Below are 17750 nucleotides of genomic sequence, written 5' to 3' on the forward strand. Positions count from 1 at the left end.
ATATCTAAGTCAGGTTGATGTCAAATAAAAGACGTTGTGTGACATTCTACATAGAGAGAAGGAAATCACAGTGAGTCCCAGATGTATTATGAGTGAAATGATGTTCTTTCTGCTATAAAATTTTTCAGATATGTGATTTAAAATAAAATAATTGTCTTTTCTCCTGATATTAAAAAAACTAACAATCTAATGCAAATTCGTAGCTGATAAAATTATATTTGCTACCTCCTGAGTTACCATAATTACATTTACCCAATTATCCTGAAACTCTCGTTCAGTCATTAGGTGTTGATTTGTTTATGAAGTCAGCAACTGACAGATGCTTGTATCTCATTAAGGCCTGTTCATATGTAAATGACTCTCCATAAAACTGAAATTAATTTTCATCAGTGTTAGAAATGTTCAGTTCAAGCACAATACAATTTCAGCAAGCAGGTGCATACATTTCATTTCTCCAACACAACTCTCACTGTTGCAGCAGATTTCCTAGCATCCCAAGTCTTGGATAACACAGGGACCTTGTAAACTTGTGCATGCTAAATGCAGAACATCTGCAGATGTGCAGATATACCAGCACGCCCAGGAAGTTTTACGAGAGAAATAGGTGCTGTTATGGACAATTTTCTAGCTGCATGATCACAGTAATGCAGCCTGATGCTACCCATGCACCCAAGGTGCAAATGCACTGTGAAGAGCTGTGCCTGCAGGGATGAAAGCTCCGGCAATCCTAGCAGGGTTGCGTAGGGCTGTGAGGGCATGTCAAGGTTACCGAGGGCCAGAGCAAGGCTAACGAGACCTCGGGTTCCAGTTCTGAGTCCTCTTTTAGGTGGTTTGTTTCCCTGAGCAGTAAGCACAGGGCAGGCTGCATGTTTGGCAGCCCTTGTCTCGTGGGACTGAGTCAGAAGGAAGGTCCCCAGAGCCCCCTTCCTTTCACCCCATTTTTGGGAAGGCAGAAGACCTACCTCTCGCCCTCTGCCCTGGTTTTCCTGGCCATTACTAACTTTTTGCCCATGGCTGTTTTTTTGCAGCAGAGTGTGAGGGGAAGGGAGAGGAAAGGGAGGGATAGCACCCCAAAGAAAAGCCCTATGGAGCATATTGGCTACCAGGCCCCTGGGGCAATGCCCTCTGCATGGGCAATCTCAACCCAATTTCAGCTCAAAGAAGTGACTGAGCCCTCAGTCTGCTCCTTGCCCGTGGAAAGGAGGGTAAGAGGGAAAGCGGCTGGGAAGCATCTGTTGGGCCACATTGGTTTTGGTGGGGAACATGCAGCCAACCTTCCTCTTCACCCTGACTACGCTGTAGCACAACACAGTCGTACTGAAAATGTGTTTTATGAAGAGCAAAGAAATGTTCAGTAGTAATTTGTACCTTAATTACAAACAAAACTTGGCTAACAGACGGGAACCCCTTCAGATAGAAGATAGAGTGTGAAATATTTATGATTTGTGTGCAGCATAAAGCAGGAACTTGCCTATTATTTCATCATAATTTCTCCCCACAGTGTCTTAAATTAAAATGGAATTATTTGCTGCTGTCACCTCATATGCTGAGGAAAATTCTTAGATCCTAAAGAAAAGAAGGCCCACAACACTGGTATTTATATCAACTATACAGTGTATAATAACAATAATTTTGAGTATAGATCTCATAAATAAATTTAAAAATAACAGTCTACTTTGGAGTATATCCTGCAAAATTGTAGATGCTTTTTAAACTCCTAAGTGCCTATGTGAGCCAAAGATTTTACAGCTGGTGACATATAACAGCATGCAAGATTTAGTACATTATAATCTAACTACAAAGCAGTTATGCACAGACTTACTTGTGCCATTTGGTATTATCTGACCTGATATGCTTTCAGTAATCAATATTTGCCCCTGATGTTTTTCCTGGAAATGTTAAATTCTTAATACAGTCTGTACAGCAAAATGGACAGTATGTTGAAAGAAGGTATAATCATGGAGTGGTTGATAGAAACAGGTTGTGTTGAGGCCATGGAGAATACAGAAAAATGGTAAAGGACAGGGAAATACAACGATAATTTAATCTGAGCAAGCTCTTACTGCAACTGCTGTGATGCATTCAGGTCAGACATAAGCAAGATGTAACTCTTAATTGAAATAATATAATTCTGAAATGAAGTAAGCCTTGAAGATTATTGAGATTTATGTCAACTTTCATTTGTATTTTATAAAAAAAAGTTAAAAATAAATAATGGAAGAAATTATCCAGTTAAATAAATAAAAATGTTAGGGCATTCAAAAGAAGTTTGATTACAGTAAGATGAATAGCGTAGGGCTTTTGGTAATTTTTGTTGCTGTTCTTTGCAGAAGAAAATGTTATTTTTGAGGACAGGCTATAAAAAGAAACACGAGGTAAAAAATTCCCAGAAATGAATCATTAGTTATTGTTTATACAAGGCTTTGGTCTGAAGATGTAAACAATAAGGAATGTGCAAAATAAAAATGAACAATCCAAATAAAGTCTTCCTCCAGTGTGCCATTTACAGACAAGCACCACTATTTTGAAAAGGTCTGAACTTTATAGTGAGCCACAGTATGTATTAAAAACAAACCTAAACAATAGTTTCTGGTGACTTCACCAACATTTCACTCTCTAATTATGTAAGAAAGACATTTTATGTTAAATGCCTGCAACTGAGTCAGCCCTGGTACCCTGGCACCCTATCCACTGGCTCGAGTATGACCTACAGAGGACTTGATCTTCGTCGTAGCAATATAAAAGGAGACAAACTATCTGCACTCAACAACAACAACAAAATAAAAAAAAGAAGGAATTGCTCACCAAGTCTTCTGTGGTAAAAGGACAGTGATTCTCCTCCACTGAGTAAATTCGCTGGAGTGGTAAATACTTGCTGAGGTAAACTCCTGACAGCTCGGCATGCTTGGAAGGCATTCCTTGAAGTAAGACATTTCAAAACCAGATTTAATGTTGAGGCAGAATTGGGAACAGAAGCAAGGATTAAACATTCAAGGAACCAGGAGGTTGCCCGAGTCCAGATGTGGCAGCAAAAAGCCCAGAGGCAGAAAAATCCTGGCAGGATGCAAAACATTTCTCAGAAAACTAACACTGGTACAATTTAGGACAGGAGAAATCCATGAGACTCATGTAAAGAGGTATATTTAGCATTAGTGACTAGTAATTTTACATTTGCCTCCATGAGGAGTTCTAGCTCTTTGTTTTTACTATTCTCACCCCAGCATCTAGTGCTGACTATAGAGTAAATCTGCAAGTCCACCATGGAATAAGTTTACGAAGGTGACCTCCAGGCCATTACACCGGTCACTGCTGAGATACTGGCGAGTCCTCCCCTGGGGATGCTGGCTCCCTCCATCTGCAGTGGGGAACAGCAGTAGGAACCTCCAGTGCCACGCAAGAGCACCCAGCTGAAGCTGCCTCCAGAGGCCCTTACCATGCTCTGCAGCTGTATTACCTTTGCCACCTACAGCAAGTGGTGTAAATTCCTCCTTCCCGACTCTCTAATTCTGCCTGTATTTAACTCAGATTCCTTAGAGAGGTTTGCTCCCCAAACACTCAAAACTTCTGTACTGTGGTTTTGATGAGGTATTAAGAAAGCACTCGAATGTTATTACCAACCTGTGTGTTCCTTTTCTAGGTACCCATTCAGAGAGTCCCTTCTGCCACTACTCCCACAGCACAGCTCCTCCTGCCCGTCCCCACATCTGCAAGAGCCTGTCACTGTTCGCGGCTGTGCTCATCCCCATCTGGGGTGTCAGGCTCGAGGGGAACTTTAGGGGCAGATGCTTGCTTATGCAAGTAGCATATTTTGACTACTATGAAACTATGAATAAAGCAGCGATTTTCTACAACAGTTAAAGCAATTAAGACTATTTATATAGTTAAAATATATAATAATAGTTGTATATTAAATATAAGAAGGGCAGAATATATTATTTTACAGATAAATTTATTGCTCAAATATCTTAGAGTATTAAATGAAGATCTGATAGCTTATTCTGTTTTTTCTTTTTTCTTTTTTTTTTTTTGTTTGTGGTTTGGTTTTTTTTTCCCCTGTAGATTTTCTAGAGGCTTAGTTCCCTTTCCAGCAATTTTCAAACATTTTCCATTAATTCATCTTCCTTAAAAGACCTTACAAAGCAGGATCTGATCAGTGTGTGTGAAGCAAACAAAACTTCCAAACGTTTTAATTAATTAGCGTTTTGTGTATTTGCCAGATTGCATCCTTGAAATATACTACAAATAGCCTTTTCTATTACTCTTTTATCACAGCAACATGAGCGGTGTAATTTGGCTGCAAGTTCTTCTCTTTGTACTCAGCTCCACTGAGGGAGAAAAGGTGCACTAAAATCTGAAGGCAACTGATCTTCCACTGATGGCAAGGATAAACCCCAAACACCCACCACGAGGAACTGTTCTTGGACACCATGATGATGCCTGCTAGGGTATAAAAGACATGAACATCGTTTGAAACACAGTATTCAGAGCTTTCTTCTGAATTCTGTTTAGGGTAAGAAAGCATTACTAGGATTTGCACAATTTAAAAATTCAGTTATTGCCATTTCTCTGCTCTGCCCACCAAAATAAACCTGGCGAAACACAACATGACAAAAGGTAACAGGACAATGCTTTCACTGTTCATAGAAGATGTGGGACTGGACGTCCAAATCCCTCTGTGAACCTACAGAGCAGGCAGTGAAAAGGCACTGGGGCAAGTTCCCTGACACCCTCTGAACCTGCTCGGGGGCAGCCAAAGGACCTTGGTTAGTTCACCCTGAGGCCAGGGAAAGTCCAGATTGCCATCTAAGAGGGAAAACAAAAGCACAAATTATGGCCAAATGCTCTGCTGTGTTTGTGCTGAGACCGGGCTGAGCCTCACAGGGACACAGCAGCTAACACTGCTATTTGCACTTCTAGCAGGGACGGGAAACAGCCAGTCATTATGGCCCTGGACTGTATTTGAACCAGGGACGGGAGATGAAAGCCTCTACATTACAATCCCCCAAAGGAATGTGCTTTCCATTTATGAAATGGCTGTGCAGAAGGGCAGAAAGAATTCCTATCCATTTAAATTCCAGGAAACAGTAGATGCATTTTGTTTGAAAAACAAAGCAATAGCACAGGAAAGATCTCTGCAGCTCTGTCTAACTGTGCTCCAGTTCTTTTCTTAGCCTTAGTCCACTCCTGTCACAATTTTGTGTTTTAGGCTCTCGGATACCTTTCTTCCAAATATGAAGAACAGCTTCAATACTTCTATTAGTCATTTTGACAGATTCCAACGGACAATTTCTTTAGAGAAAGGAGAAAGAGGAAAATATCCTCCTTTGCTCAATGCCACAAGTATCTTTCAGGTGATCATTGTATAAGCAGAGTTTATGGAAGATAAAGGTCCTCACTGCACAGCCTCACCTCCTGGACAAGATGCCATGTGAGGCCATGGTTGGTGGAGTAGTCCAGTTTCACCTGGTTGTCCATATGAGGAGTAAACGCTTGACCGCAGCCCATCACCAGGTTGAACTGTATCATATATGAAGCTCCAATCTGCATAGACTGGGTCTCCACATAGCGCATGCTAGAAGCTAACTTCGAGTCTCCTGTAAAACTGAGAAATGTAAGGAAAGAATCAGGATCCATCTCCACAATAACTTGGAAGGGAACACCATGAATGGTTCTGGGTTAAATACAGTGATGCTTCTTTCTTTGTTGTGTAGACTGGTACATAGGATGAGACCACAAACAGAAGCATCCTTCCGTTGGTACTTCTGCAAATTACCAGGAAGGCCTTGATGTATCCCAGAATGTGAAACACTGAATTATTCTGTTAGTTCTTACTATATGCTCTCTGTATTAAGGATGAAGTTAGGATCAAGCAAAGAAGAACAAACAATAAAAAACAACAGAAAGAAAGTTCATTCCTCAGGAGTGTCCATTGCCTAAGGTCATGTCACAGTAACAGCTGTTAATTTCATTCAACACTGGACAGAAAAGATACACTGCATTTAGTTAAAAATATGCTTATTACATATACTTTTCATTCCATTGATGTTTCAAGTGATTCTACATGCAATTCATTCACTGACTCAGACTTTCAGAATTTGTATCGCCTATCCTCAGCTTCTTTTCTGCAGGATGTACTGATCTAAGAGTTCTATTAATTATCCAGTGGATTGGAGAAGATACTTTTGTCAGTAGTAATATTTCGAACACACCAAGCCTCATATATGATACAAGGTACCCAGGTATCACATACATGGTAACACAATATATAGTTTGAAATTACAAGGTTATTTCAATTTAATGAAGGTTTTTCTTCTACGCACTATTCAAAAGAAAAAAAAATTAAATGCAAGAGAGTTATAAGGAGGAAGTAATAACAACTTAAACTTTGAACCCTGCACACTATCCTTCAAAAGAGGATGTTTTTAAGAAAGTTCACGTAGGATGGAAATCGCCTCCGTCTCCTTAGTTTGAGATGTGTAGTTAGTGTTTTCAGAAGTACTGTAGGCCTTTCAGCTTCAACATTTTCTAAGATTATTCTGAAATGTGAACAATTTAGGATAGGGATTGCATATCTTAAAAGAAAATCACTGTGAATCATCATGCAAAAATAAAAAAGCTACATTGAGTAGAGTAGTGATAAAGACAACAGTCTAGTACAAGGCTGTCCTTATGGTCGAGTAAGTTACAGTTTATCATTTTAAATAATAAATAAAATATAGTGAATATAAAGAAATAAAAATATAATTATTTTTTTTTTTAAATTACAGCTAGACACGTGTTTTTAAAGATCTTTTCAAACCTAAATGATTCTATTCTATGAGAAAACCTAATCTTCCAATAGTGCACAATAAAACATACTAGTTCTACCCCTGTGAAAGTCAAAACACATGAGCCGGCAGTGTGCGCTGGCAGCCCAGAAAGCCAACCGTATCCTGGGCTGTATCCAGAGAAGTGTGGCCAGCAGGTCGAGGGAGGGGATTCTGCCCCTCTACTCTGCTCTGGGGAGACCCCACCTGGAGTGCTGCGTCCAGCTGTGGAGCCCTCAATATCAGAAGGATATTGACCACTTGGAGCGAGTCCAGAGGAGGGCCACGAAGATGATCAGAGGGCTGGAGCACCTCTGCTATGACGAAAGGCTGCAAGAACTGGGCTTGTTCAGCCTGGAGAAGAGGAGGCTCCGAGGAGACCTCATTGCAGCTTTCCAGTACCTGAAGGGGGCCTACAAGGGTACTGGGAGAGGACTTTTTACAAGAGCCTGTAGTGATAGGACAAGGGGTAATGGGTATAAATTGAAATCAGGGAGGTTTAGATTAGATGTCAGGAAGAAATTCTTCCCAGAGAGGGTGGTGAGGCACTGGAACAGGCTGCCCAGAGAAGCTGTGGATGCCCCATCCCTGGATGTCTTCAAGGCCAGGCTGGATGTGGCTTTGAGCAACCTGGTCTAGTGCAAGGTGTCCCTGCCCATGGCAGGGGGGTTGGAACTAGATGATCTTTAAGGTCCCTTCCAACCCAAACCATTCTATGATTCTATGATTCTATGATTCTAAGGTCATGATGAAGTCAGTGTAAGGACTAGGAATACGAGTCACCACTACTTAGCACTCTTCCAAATTAATTCACTGACCTGCACTGTTTTCTACAGTGTCCTTTCCAGCGAGAGCAGTTAAGCCATAAATGTCAGCATCCTACCTTAAAGCTTTAGAAGAAACTACTGAAAGCTGACATTAGTTTTGACACTATCAAATTGTTGCTACTTGGCACAAGTTAGGATCCAGGCTCCTCTTCACCCTCTGACCTTTGTCTGCGAGGCTTCATTTCCTAAAGGATGATCCAACTCATGGCACTATATGAAACTACTCAGTCTACGTCAATCAGCACTGTGAACTGACTGTGAATGGACATTCCTTTCATTGCTGGGGCACTGTCATGGACAACTGGAGCAGAAAGCGGTGAAGTTGTCTTGGAAAACTGTATCTCAACTGTTTGCTCTTTCAGTGTTGTCTGTGTTTTTCTTCTCAATGGGATGGACAATTTTAAGCTGAGCAGAGGATATAATGTACACTCATCAGCAGTCCAGCTGGCAACCTGGACTGTGGCTTCATTGTTAGAATGGAATGCACCTCAGAAGAATTTGTTTGGATAATGCCTGAATTCATTTTTCTTCCAAAATTTATCTTGCATTTTTGAAAACTACAAATACTGCAGATTTAAAGATGACTTGGCCTGACATGGTTTTAATTTCTGCAATGCAGCTTGAAATTTTAGGGCTGATGTGGGAAATTGAACCCCTTTTGGGAAATCTGTGCCAGTACAACCAGGCTCTTCAGGTATCAGTCAGCCATGTGCACTGTAATCAGCTGAAAGTTATATGTAGCAATGATTTGGAAAATGATTTGGCATTGTAGACATAAACCTGGGCACAACACATCGCAGTTACCTAAAGCTCATCTGAACAGAATGAGGGAGTTGAAACTAAACAGCTTGATGAAGCATCTGCTTAGAAGCTGTCTTCCCTAAAGTGACAGAAGAAAAGTGGACTGGCGCTCGGGGTAGGTATGAAGAATTAAATGTTCGATTTTGCGTCTGTCTCGACAAAAATTCCCTCTATTCCATATTACTGGTGTAAAACTAGAAGAAAAAAAAAAATCTTTAACTAATCCTTTCTACTGGTGGCATTCAGGTCATGATTACAGCACTTTTCAGTATTCATTACCATGTAATAACTTAGCCACTGGATACTGTATACAGTACATTAAGTAAGCATTCTCTTAAAGTCAAAACAGCTCTTTAAAATTGATATTAAAGAAATGTGCAAAAGGTAGCTCATAATGAGATAAAGACAATCTGTGATGCTCCATAAGAAGCTCTTTTAAGGGGAGGAAATCACATTATGGTTCACGAAGTGCTTTATCATCCACAAATTGCCTCCAGCTGAACAAGGGTAGCATTAAAGGCGGGGGCTCCACCTTACTTGCCACTTTCTCGCTCTCCAGCTCTCCCATGTAGGTGGTTAGGGGTATGATTTTCTGATGGAATACCAAATGTTTTCTTTGTTCTGGGAGTCATTGCAGCTGAAATACATTCCTGGATTTTGAAAGATGTCCCTGGCATAACAATAATTAACTAAAAATCCTCAGAAATGAGAACGCAGAGGCTACATTTCTGTATAAACATGTAGCTGTGCGTTGCTTTCTAGCACATATGTAATTAGACCTGCAGAGGTGCAGGAACACAATACCCATAGGTGCCCCCAGAACAATCGCTCTCCCTCCAAGCACTGCCAACTAATTGGTACTTCTGGGAATGATATCACAGCCAATGTCAGCCAATCTGCACTGCTCCAAACTGTTCTGCGATCCCCAGAGTTACCACATTTTCAAGGCCAGTACTTTCAGGAATACTGAAAAGCCACACTGATTTTGTAAAGCTGCATTGATCGAGAATATTGACATGATGGCCAAATGCTCATGCCAGCCCCAGCTCTGCTTCCATCAAAGGCGGTAGATGTTTATGTCTTCTTACATCACATCATACCTACTTCATTAAATAACCACTAAATGTATTAATATATTTTAATTAAGTCAATTACCTGAAACTTTCTGCATGTTACGGAGCAATAATTAATCCAAAAGACAAAAAAAGTTAAAAGCACAGGTAAACTATCAAGCTAATGTAGGGCAAGGACATTACATTGCTCCATAAGGATAGTTCATTATGAGGCAGATTTACAGTCTTCCCACAGGCTTCTCCAGGGACAGCGGGACACTCTATTGTCCATTACATAGAGTTAAATCATAATGCTGTAATCTGACAGAATACAGCCTATTTGTATAACGCTATTTTTAAAAACTATTTATTTATTTATTTAGACAGAAAGAAAGAGAGAGAGAGAGAAAGAAAGAGCGAGTTAGTGTTCTTATCGATACTTAAAACGTATTTCAGCAAGTGGCTGTAAATATTCCGTAACACTCCAGACGTCAAAACCTTGCCCGTGTATGAGCATTCTGGAGAAGTGATAAATCAGTGTACATCATTAAACATTTCATTTTAGAAGTGTTCTGGAGTCCTTTCAGTATACTCAATACCCTTGCTGTAATAAAGTCTAAGAACCAACTTGAAACCAAGTGTTGATGATTACAATCAAATAACTTGACTATTCCAGATATAAACCATTGTAAAGAAAAAAAATCACCTTTGCTAAAAATTTTATATATCAACAAACCCCTCTTTTCTTGAAGAAGCTAGAGATTGAAAAAACCCAATACCCTTCCTCATTTTCCCCCGATTTTAAGGATAAATATTTTGGACTTACAGATTCTGAGGCAGAAATGGAGGCCTAATAGACAAGTAAAGGCAATCCAGTGATAATGGGCCTGGGGATGACACCACGTAAAATGATTTATAGCATATTTACCATAGTTCTGCTAATGAAAAAGCAGTTGTCAGACTTTTCTCAAGAGGATGGTGTCAGTGCTACAGCAAACTCTGCTCATAGCAAGTCATGAGTTAGAAAATGAGAACCAAATGGACTCACAGCTGGGAAAAGCCAAGAATAATTAATTTAACTAGCAGCTATTTGTACAGACTTTGTGCAAGTTTAAAAATTTCCCTTGAGAGAAACAAGGTCAGTGAAGGATAGAGTTCATGTCTTCCAGTGATAATGAAAAATACTTGCACATAAATAGTAAGGAAATATTGCAAAGGCTTTGATTCATTATTTGATGCATGGAAAGTTCAATATTTCTACTACCACCGAGCACTTGAGATCCTAGCCAATACATGGGATGGAGAATTTAGTTTAGCCTTTATTATTCTGATTTTGATTTAGAGTCATAGGAGGAAAAGAGAGGAACCTCTGCTATCTTAAATAATCTAACCCCCTCCCCCTGATAAACTGGTCTTACAAGAACAGAGAGAAAACAATGTCATTAAAGAGCTTTCATTCCAACTCTTTGATGAAGAAGATGCAAACAGTTTGAGCCCTCACATGTTGTTTCATTTTAATGAGCAGTGAGTACCTTCCTTGTCCTTATTAAAGTGGTTAATGGTGCTTCTACTGCCTCATTATCACTGCTAGAACACATTCAGTGTTGTTCCTACTGCTAAGCCAACTCCTTTTAGTTTGACAGATGATCAGAAAGTCAAATCAGATTGCTCAGAGATACGTGTTAATAAAATTCCAACAGTGTTTCTCTGAGTGCCCATGGGGACACTAAAATTATTTATATTTTCTTGAGGTTTTCTATAATTACTGTGATTGTACTTTCTCCAAATAAATACATCTATGCCAGTTAAAGCCATACTGGGTTTATATGTTGATCAGAGCAGCATGAAACTGTTATTTAGTTTTAATCAAAACATAGAGAAAATAATTGAGTTTCTCTTGTATTAATTCCAAACGTTACACTTATGAACTCCAGAATTTAATTTTTGTGAAGCAGATTAATGTTTTACTAAAAAGCTTATTTTTACACAATCTTATCAGAATTTTCTTTTTCTTTGTTTTCACTTCTTTTTCTTTTCTTGACTTTTTTTTTTTTTTTTTTTTTGCTTTGGGGCAGGTGATATTTCCTTGCTTTTGTTTCTAAATGCACAGCACATTTTAGGCATAATAGCAATATGTCACATTGTCATAATGCTGATCACAGTGTAAATGAGTAAATGAATATAATACCAGACAAAAACACCTACAAACGGCTAACGTCATTCTACCAATATTCTGCCGCCTTTCCTTTTTGGGGTGTAACCTAACGGCTATGTAAACAGACCTGAACATCACTTAGGAAATATTCAGTCTGCCCTTAACAGATCATTTCATATTTCAAATAATTTCATAACCTGTATACCCATATTAACCTGACTGGATTTTCAGTGAAGATTATGAAGATTTTCTAATTTTTTCTATTAGGATATTCTTTAAATATTTTGTGGTGAAAGAATGCTACATTCAAGGTTCCCATCAAACATATATCTCTGTTTAATGGGCTGTAAACACACACTGCTAATTGCAAGTAGATCAGTGAGTGTATTTTTGTCCATAATGTGAGGATGAGACACAATTACTCTGAATAGCTGCCAGAAAGACTCATTTAGGGAGATTGCTTGGTTCTTAGGAGAATGAATAGACAAAGATAACAAAAGTGGAACAGAAACGAATACATGTTTCTTACCAAAGAGTCCAGTCATGACCACAGTAGGGCTGAACATTTCCCAGGTAGAATCCCAGCGACTGCGTGACTTCAACCAGGTTGGTGAAGTCCAGGCTGATGCTATTGAAAAGCACAGAGGTCATGATGATTTCATCGATTGCCCACACATCTTCGCCTTGAGAAGAGTGATATGGTTGCCACCATCTGAACTGAATGCCAACCTGTCTTGCATCTTCAGGCAGCTCCACTGAAATTATTCTGGAAAACAAAACAAAATTATTATCAAAAGTTTCGCTGCTTGTAATAATTTGATGGGGATGTATTTTACAGTTATTTTTAATTATTGGTCCTAAAAATCATGGGTTATATTCAGACCACAAGCATCTACTGGTATAGCTTCTACCAGTGACAGGCACAGGGGAATAATTACTTCTCTTGGTAGTGAATGTATTTATTGAAAGATAGCCATGTGCAAAAGCCACCAATTTTTAAAATTTTGCTGCTACTGTGGAGCTCTCTAGATTTTACAGCTGCTCTTGGTTGACAGAAGAAACCTGAATGCTCTTCATCTGAAACCCAGCTGTAGGTCAGGGGCGTAGACTGCTGAAAGGAGGATCAAATATTTACAAATTCCAGCTCCACTTTCTCAGACTCAGTGGATTTTATCCTGACCGAAAGAGATGCATCTTCATAACATCTGTGCTTCTTTCTGCACAGCACTGTTGTCATGCCCGTGTTGCTCTTGTCCTAGAAGAACCCATCCCTGTAAATCGCTGCATTCAAGTGGAAAAGGTTCGTCTTGTCAGTGTAATTATGTGTAGTCTCTTACGGCACACATTCTGCTGTAGTTGCACAGACATGCAACTGGAGATGAGTCCCAGGCTCTTCTCCTGGTATGCAAGGTCACCTGATGTGTCATGGCAGCTACGCCAACAAACCTGTAATTGACAAACTGCAAAGAAAATTAAGAGTAATATCTAATTTCCAGGAGCAATTATTGTACACAGCAGCAGGGAGCACACATTAATTGCCACAGCAACGACACCTTCTTGAAAGCTCCATAAATCACCAGGACCGTGGTGCTCCACACAACGCACGTGAGCTGTGAAACAGACTGGCAACGGGGACATTTGTCTCCATCAGTGTACTATTACTTGCTGGCAAAAGGCTTACAGCAAGCTCATCATGTAGCTGATATTTTTCTTTCTCTCTTAGAGGAAATGTGGATAAAATGACAAATCAGGTAAACTGGAGACAATTTTACAATTTAGCACCAAGTTTTTTTCCAGATTTAAGGCTTTCTAACCTGCCTGTTCCTGTAACATTTTGTTCTGTGCTGTGAAATTGTGCCTTCATCGCTCTTAGTGCAAGAACCACACTCTTAATAACAACTTGCCACACTGTCCTTGTAAAGAATAAATTTGTAATAGTGCTGTTCAATGTCACATTGATTTTAAAGAGGAATACATTAATCCATTAGCAATAAAAACTCAAACAGCTTGGCTAAACAGGTGGGAAGCACTCAAAAACTCCTGGATGGCATTTCTAGGAGCCACTTTCTGCCAGTCATAGGTTGGAGAAAGCGGCGTCAAGGGACAGCCAGAGGTGACAGCTGCCGCGTTCCCGTAGCGAGGGACCAGCAGTGCGGACACTTTATGTACGGTGAATACATTTTATTTGCTGCCCAAATAAACGTGCTTGTGACTCCAAACCCTTCTAAGAGAAAGACCAAGCCCCACTACTTCTCTGGCACGTGAATAAACTACAAGGACTTTCTTTCTTCCAAAGGTTCCCTAATAAGCAGCAACTCTATGACTTTTGGGGTCAGTTTGAAAAGGCACAAAGGACACTAAATCGCTACTGATGCTACAAGGAACCAATGGTTTTGTCTTTCATGGGCCAGTGGGGCGAACCTGAGGAAAGCCAGTACCCTGGCTGGGAGGAGCGCTGCATCCAGCATATGCCGTGAAGCACTTGGAGCTTGTGTGAGCTAATGCTCTGTTATAATCCTGGGCATATTTCTCTGCTGGTGGCTGTCTCTGATGCCTGTATCTTCCCTTTTACTCTTAACTTCCGTAAGCTTGCCCATGTGGACACTAATACTCACTGACAGTAATTTACAAAAAATCCTGTATCATGACATACACCACTGATACACCTATCGGATATTAAAATATTTAACACATGTTAAAATAAATTTCCCATCCCAGGGGATTAAGCAAACACAATTTAAAAACGTTGACCTAAACCTCCATATCTGGCATATACGTTAGTATGCAGAACCTGACTACATCTCCTGTTATAACAGCTTCTCCGTCTGGCTTTGATTTGCTGGAGATAGATGGAGAGGGAGGGGGATTCTTGCTAATGACTTTTCTGCTGCAGAGAAGAAAAGTGTTCCTACTAACATTACCAGCTACCATTAGATTTCTTAAAAACCAGCTGGGAGACCTTTGCTCTGATCTCATTCTTTCAAGCTATGCGCATACCTAATATTGAAAAGCCACCGCTGTTCTGCTCAGAAGAAAAATGCAGCTGTCAAATGTTAGCAGATTAAATGCACCTTTTCAGCAGAACATTAAATGTGTAATTATTTTTTGTATGACTGAAGATTAATTAGGTTTCTGGATACAGATTGATTGCCAAACTTTGCAGCAGTCCATCTATGTTACCAAAAATGCTGATATTTTCAGACAACATAATATGAAAAGGTGAGGCTTTCTTCATGTTCTTCATCATAATTATTGCTAGAATTATCCTCAGGTTTGTATGTCTGTCACTGTTCTATCTACCCAGAGTGGACTATACATGGTAAAACCTTTCCAACCTGTGCATGTTGTTCTTAGCTCTTTGCCCTGTCAGAAGAACAGAATTTGTGTTTCATTCTTAATCTCAAAAAGCAAAAAAAGTCTCTGGCCTCAATATAATTTACTACATTTATATCTTAAACTTCATTAAAATCAGTCACTGGAATGTGTATTTTCCTTTTTGTTATAAAAATTTCATAGTGCTATATATTAAAAACCTTTAGGGAAATATAATTCTACATCTGTAATCTTGAATCTAAGACTTAGAAAGAGGGCCATATAAAATATATATGTGACCGTAATAAAGGACAGGAAAGGAAATTTTGAAGAAGGCTTATAAATGTTCCAGTTTGTAGGATCTTTCCTTAGGAAACATTTAAAACTTTAGACATTAAAGCCCACATGCAGTATAATTCTACCAAATACATCTATTCCTTTCAGACTTTTGAGTATTTCTTATAGCTCCCAGGAAATATATTTAATCTTACAAGTTTATTTCCATTAGAATATTCTTAATCCTTCTGTATATTGTAATTTTGTACGGAGTAATTAGCAAGATGAGGAAATAGAATTTTTTTTTTTAATGTGCTGATCTGAGATCAATAAATATAGATAATGAAATTTGTATGTACCTAAAGTGACTTGCAGATGTAACTGCAGTCCCACCCACAGGTTGACTCCGGATTTATCCTGGAATTGGACGGGGGGATAGAGAAAAGGATTCAGGGCAAAGCCACCCTTGGGCAGGAATGGACCATCTAGGGCAGGACCCACAATGTCACCGACAGCCCTGCCTCTTGTGTGTCCCCTTGCAGAGCATCTCCCTTCATCGGGCTTTATTGGATCTGCTGCAGCACCCCATGAAGGTGGATGTTTCCAGGTTTGAGTGGGTTTGCACAGAGCCAGCCCGGCTTGTTCTGGGATTGAGGTACAGATGTTCTCATGGACAGTCCAGATTTTGCATTGCTTTATTAACATCTGCGGATGCTTTCAGAAATGTAAGTAATACCTTCATCTCTAAATGCATCAGATACATTCCTCTCTAATCTGACACCAAACACAGGTGCTGCACAGGAGATGAGCTCTTTGTGTGGTTTCTCCATGATTCGCGCTATTCCCAGGCACAGTCACCAGCACGTCCTCCCACGGCTCCCAGTCCAGCCCACAGGCATAGGCACAAATTCGTGTAATCCCCTTCATCACAGGAGCAGGCGCAATTTCCCTGCTGATCTGGAGAGAACCTAACGGTCGGATCTCATCACAGCTGTCCTGTGCTGCCTGCAAACTCCTAATCCCACAGGATGGTGTAGGGAAGATATCTATGGCTTCAAAGCTACAAATAATTTATGTTAAGTTTTCTTTACAAATGGCCACTTCCATGGGAAGAGACATGCCCCTATTTCCCACAAGTCCATTTCTTTCCCCTCATCCTGCACTGCCTCAGATTGTTCTGTCACATCACCTGAGACGCAGGTGCCATTAAATCCACGTGTTCGTTTTTACAGAAGCAGGCAAAAATGGGAAGTGCCCAGAACAGCTACAGAATTTTAAGGAAAAGTGGTAATTTTCAGTGTGGAGTAAAAGATCTTCACTCGACTCACTCCTACACCATGTGGGCAGCTGTACTTGCTCTCAGCACTGCCACGACTACCACTACCAGCATTAACGGCATGTAGAAAACACTCCTCGTAACATTTATGCGTGTACCTTGGCTCGTGGTAGTTGAGATAAGAATAGTGTTCCAGTAGTTTCCAGGTAATGCCATTGTCATAGGAGTAGTGCAGCAGGACTCCTTCCCCAGGCTGGTCAGGTGCTTTGCAGGTGCTCAGCACAGACTTGCTGCCCAGGCGTAGTGTGAACTGCAGGAACCTGGATCAGGATTGAACAAATCTTTACAGGGCACCATTTGCATAGTGGGTGTTTACTTTTTTCCTTAACAATTTTTTTTGGATAAATATCAGTTAACTAATTTTTGATAAATATCAGTTATGGGGTTTTGTATGTGCGATTTGTTTGTATTGTCAAGTAATGCAATGTGGCACATATCGTTAAAAAATGCCAATCATTACAGCATTTAATTATTTATTAGGCACTGAAGGGGAGGGAGAGATAGTGAATGGATCTAATCAGCTGCCACAAGCTGTCAAATAAACACAACCTTATAAATAATTAATTAGCACTTGGCTTTGACACTCAGGTTTGATATTAACATTTCATATTTTCCATCTGAGCTGTACAATAACTTCCCTCCAGTCTGTTTCGGACTTTGTTGTTTATGAAGCAGGAGGAAAAACAGCAAGGCTATGAAATCACCATCAAAATAGGGAACTAGGAGTTTTTAAGAAAACTTTTCCTCCTGCTAAAACAATTGGCTTATTAATACACAAGATTGTAACTCGAAGGGGAGGGGTTCCCCAATTTCTTTGGCTCACATTTCTGCTCTTTAGAGCTGTCGAGGAAGGAGGTGATAAGCTGGCGCCTCCCATCCTTGTTGAAGACCAGGGCCTTGCCGCTGGCCAGGACCCCGCAACCGAAGCTGAGCTCAGCCCCTCGGATGGAGTAAAAGTTGTGGTAGGAGGAGAGGCGGGAGCTGGCGAAGCTCTCCGAGATGAACACGGGGAAGGTCTGTGACGCCATCTCGCACGCCGGCCCCGAGAAGCCGGGGTCGCACCTGCGGGTGAAGGAGATTGAACAGCATAATAGCAACCCATCTTCTCCTGCAGTTGGTCAGCAAACCAACAAGGTGGCTGCAGGCGTTCATGAACTGAAGGTGCCTATAAAGTCCTCAAATCTT

The 17750-nt window shown here is 40.3% G+C and overlaps 1 protein-coding gene across 1 annotated transcript in view; it reads right to left on the minus strand.

Moving 5' to 3' along the window:
• Window positions 1–17750, minus strand: part of LOC104512735 (reelin-like) — a gene marked incomplete at both ends in the record, with an annotated part of 75129 nt that overhangs the window by 23195 nt on the left and 34184 nt on the right. Inside the window, 5 exons of the mRNA XM_010155831.1 lie at window positions 2806–2918; window positions 5410–5602; window positions 12171–12407; window positions 16664–16832; window positions 17401–17627. Coding sequence (XP_010154133.1) covers window positions 2806–2918; window positions 5410–5602; window positions 12171–12407; window positions 16664–16832; window positions 17401–17627 — 939 coding nt within the window. The remainder of the gene's footprint in view (window positions 1–2805; window positions 2919–5409; window positions 5603–12170; window positions 12408–16663; window positions 16833–17400; window positions 17628–17750) is intronic.

Source organism: Eurypyga helias, unplaced genomic scaffold (assembly GCF_000690775.1).
Source record: "Eurypyga helias isolate BGI_N326 unplaced genomic scaffold, ASM69077v1 scaffold26117, whole genome shotgun sequence".
Lineage (NCBI taxonomy): Eukaryota > Metazoa > Chordata > Aves > Eurypygiformes > Eurypygidae > Eurypyga > Eurypyga helias.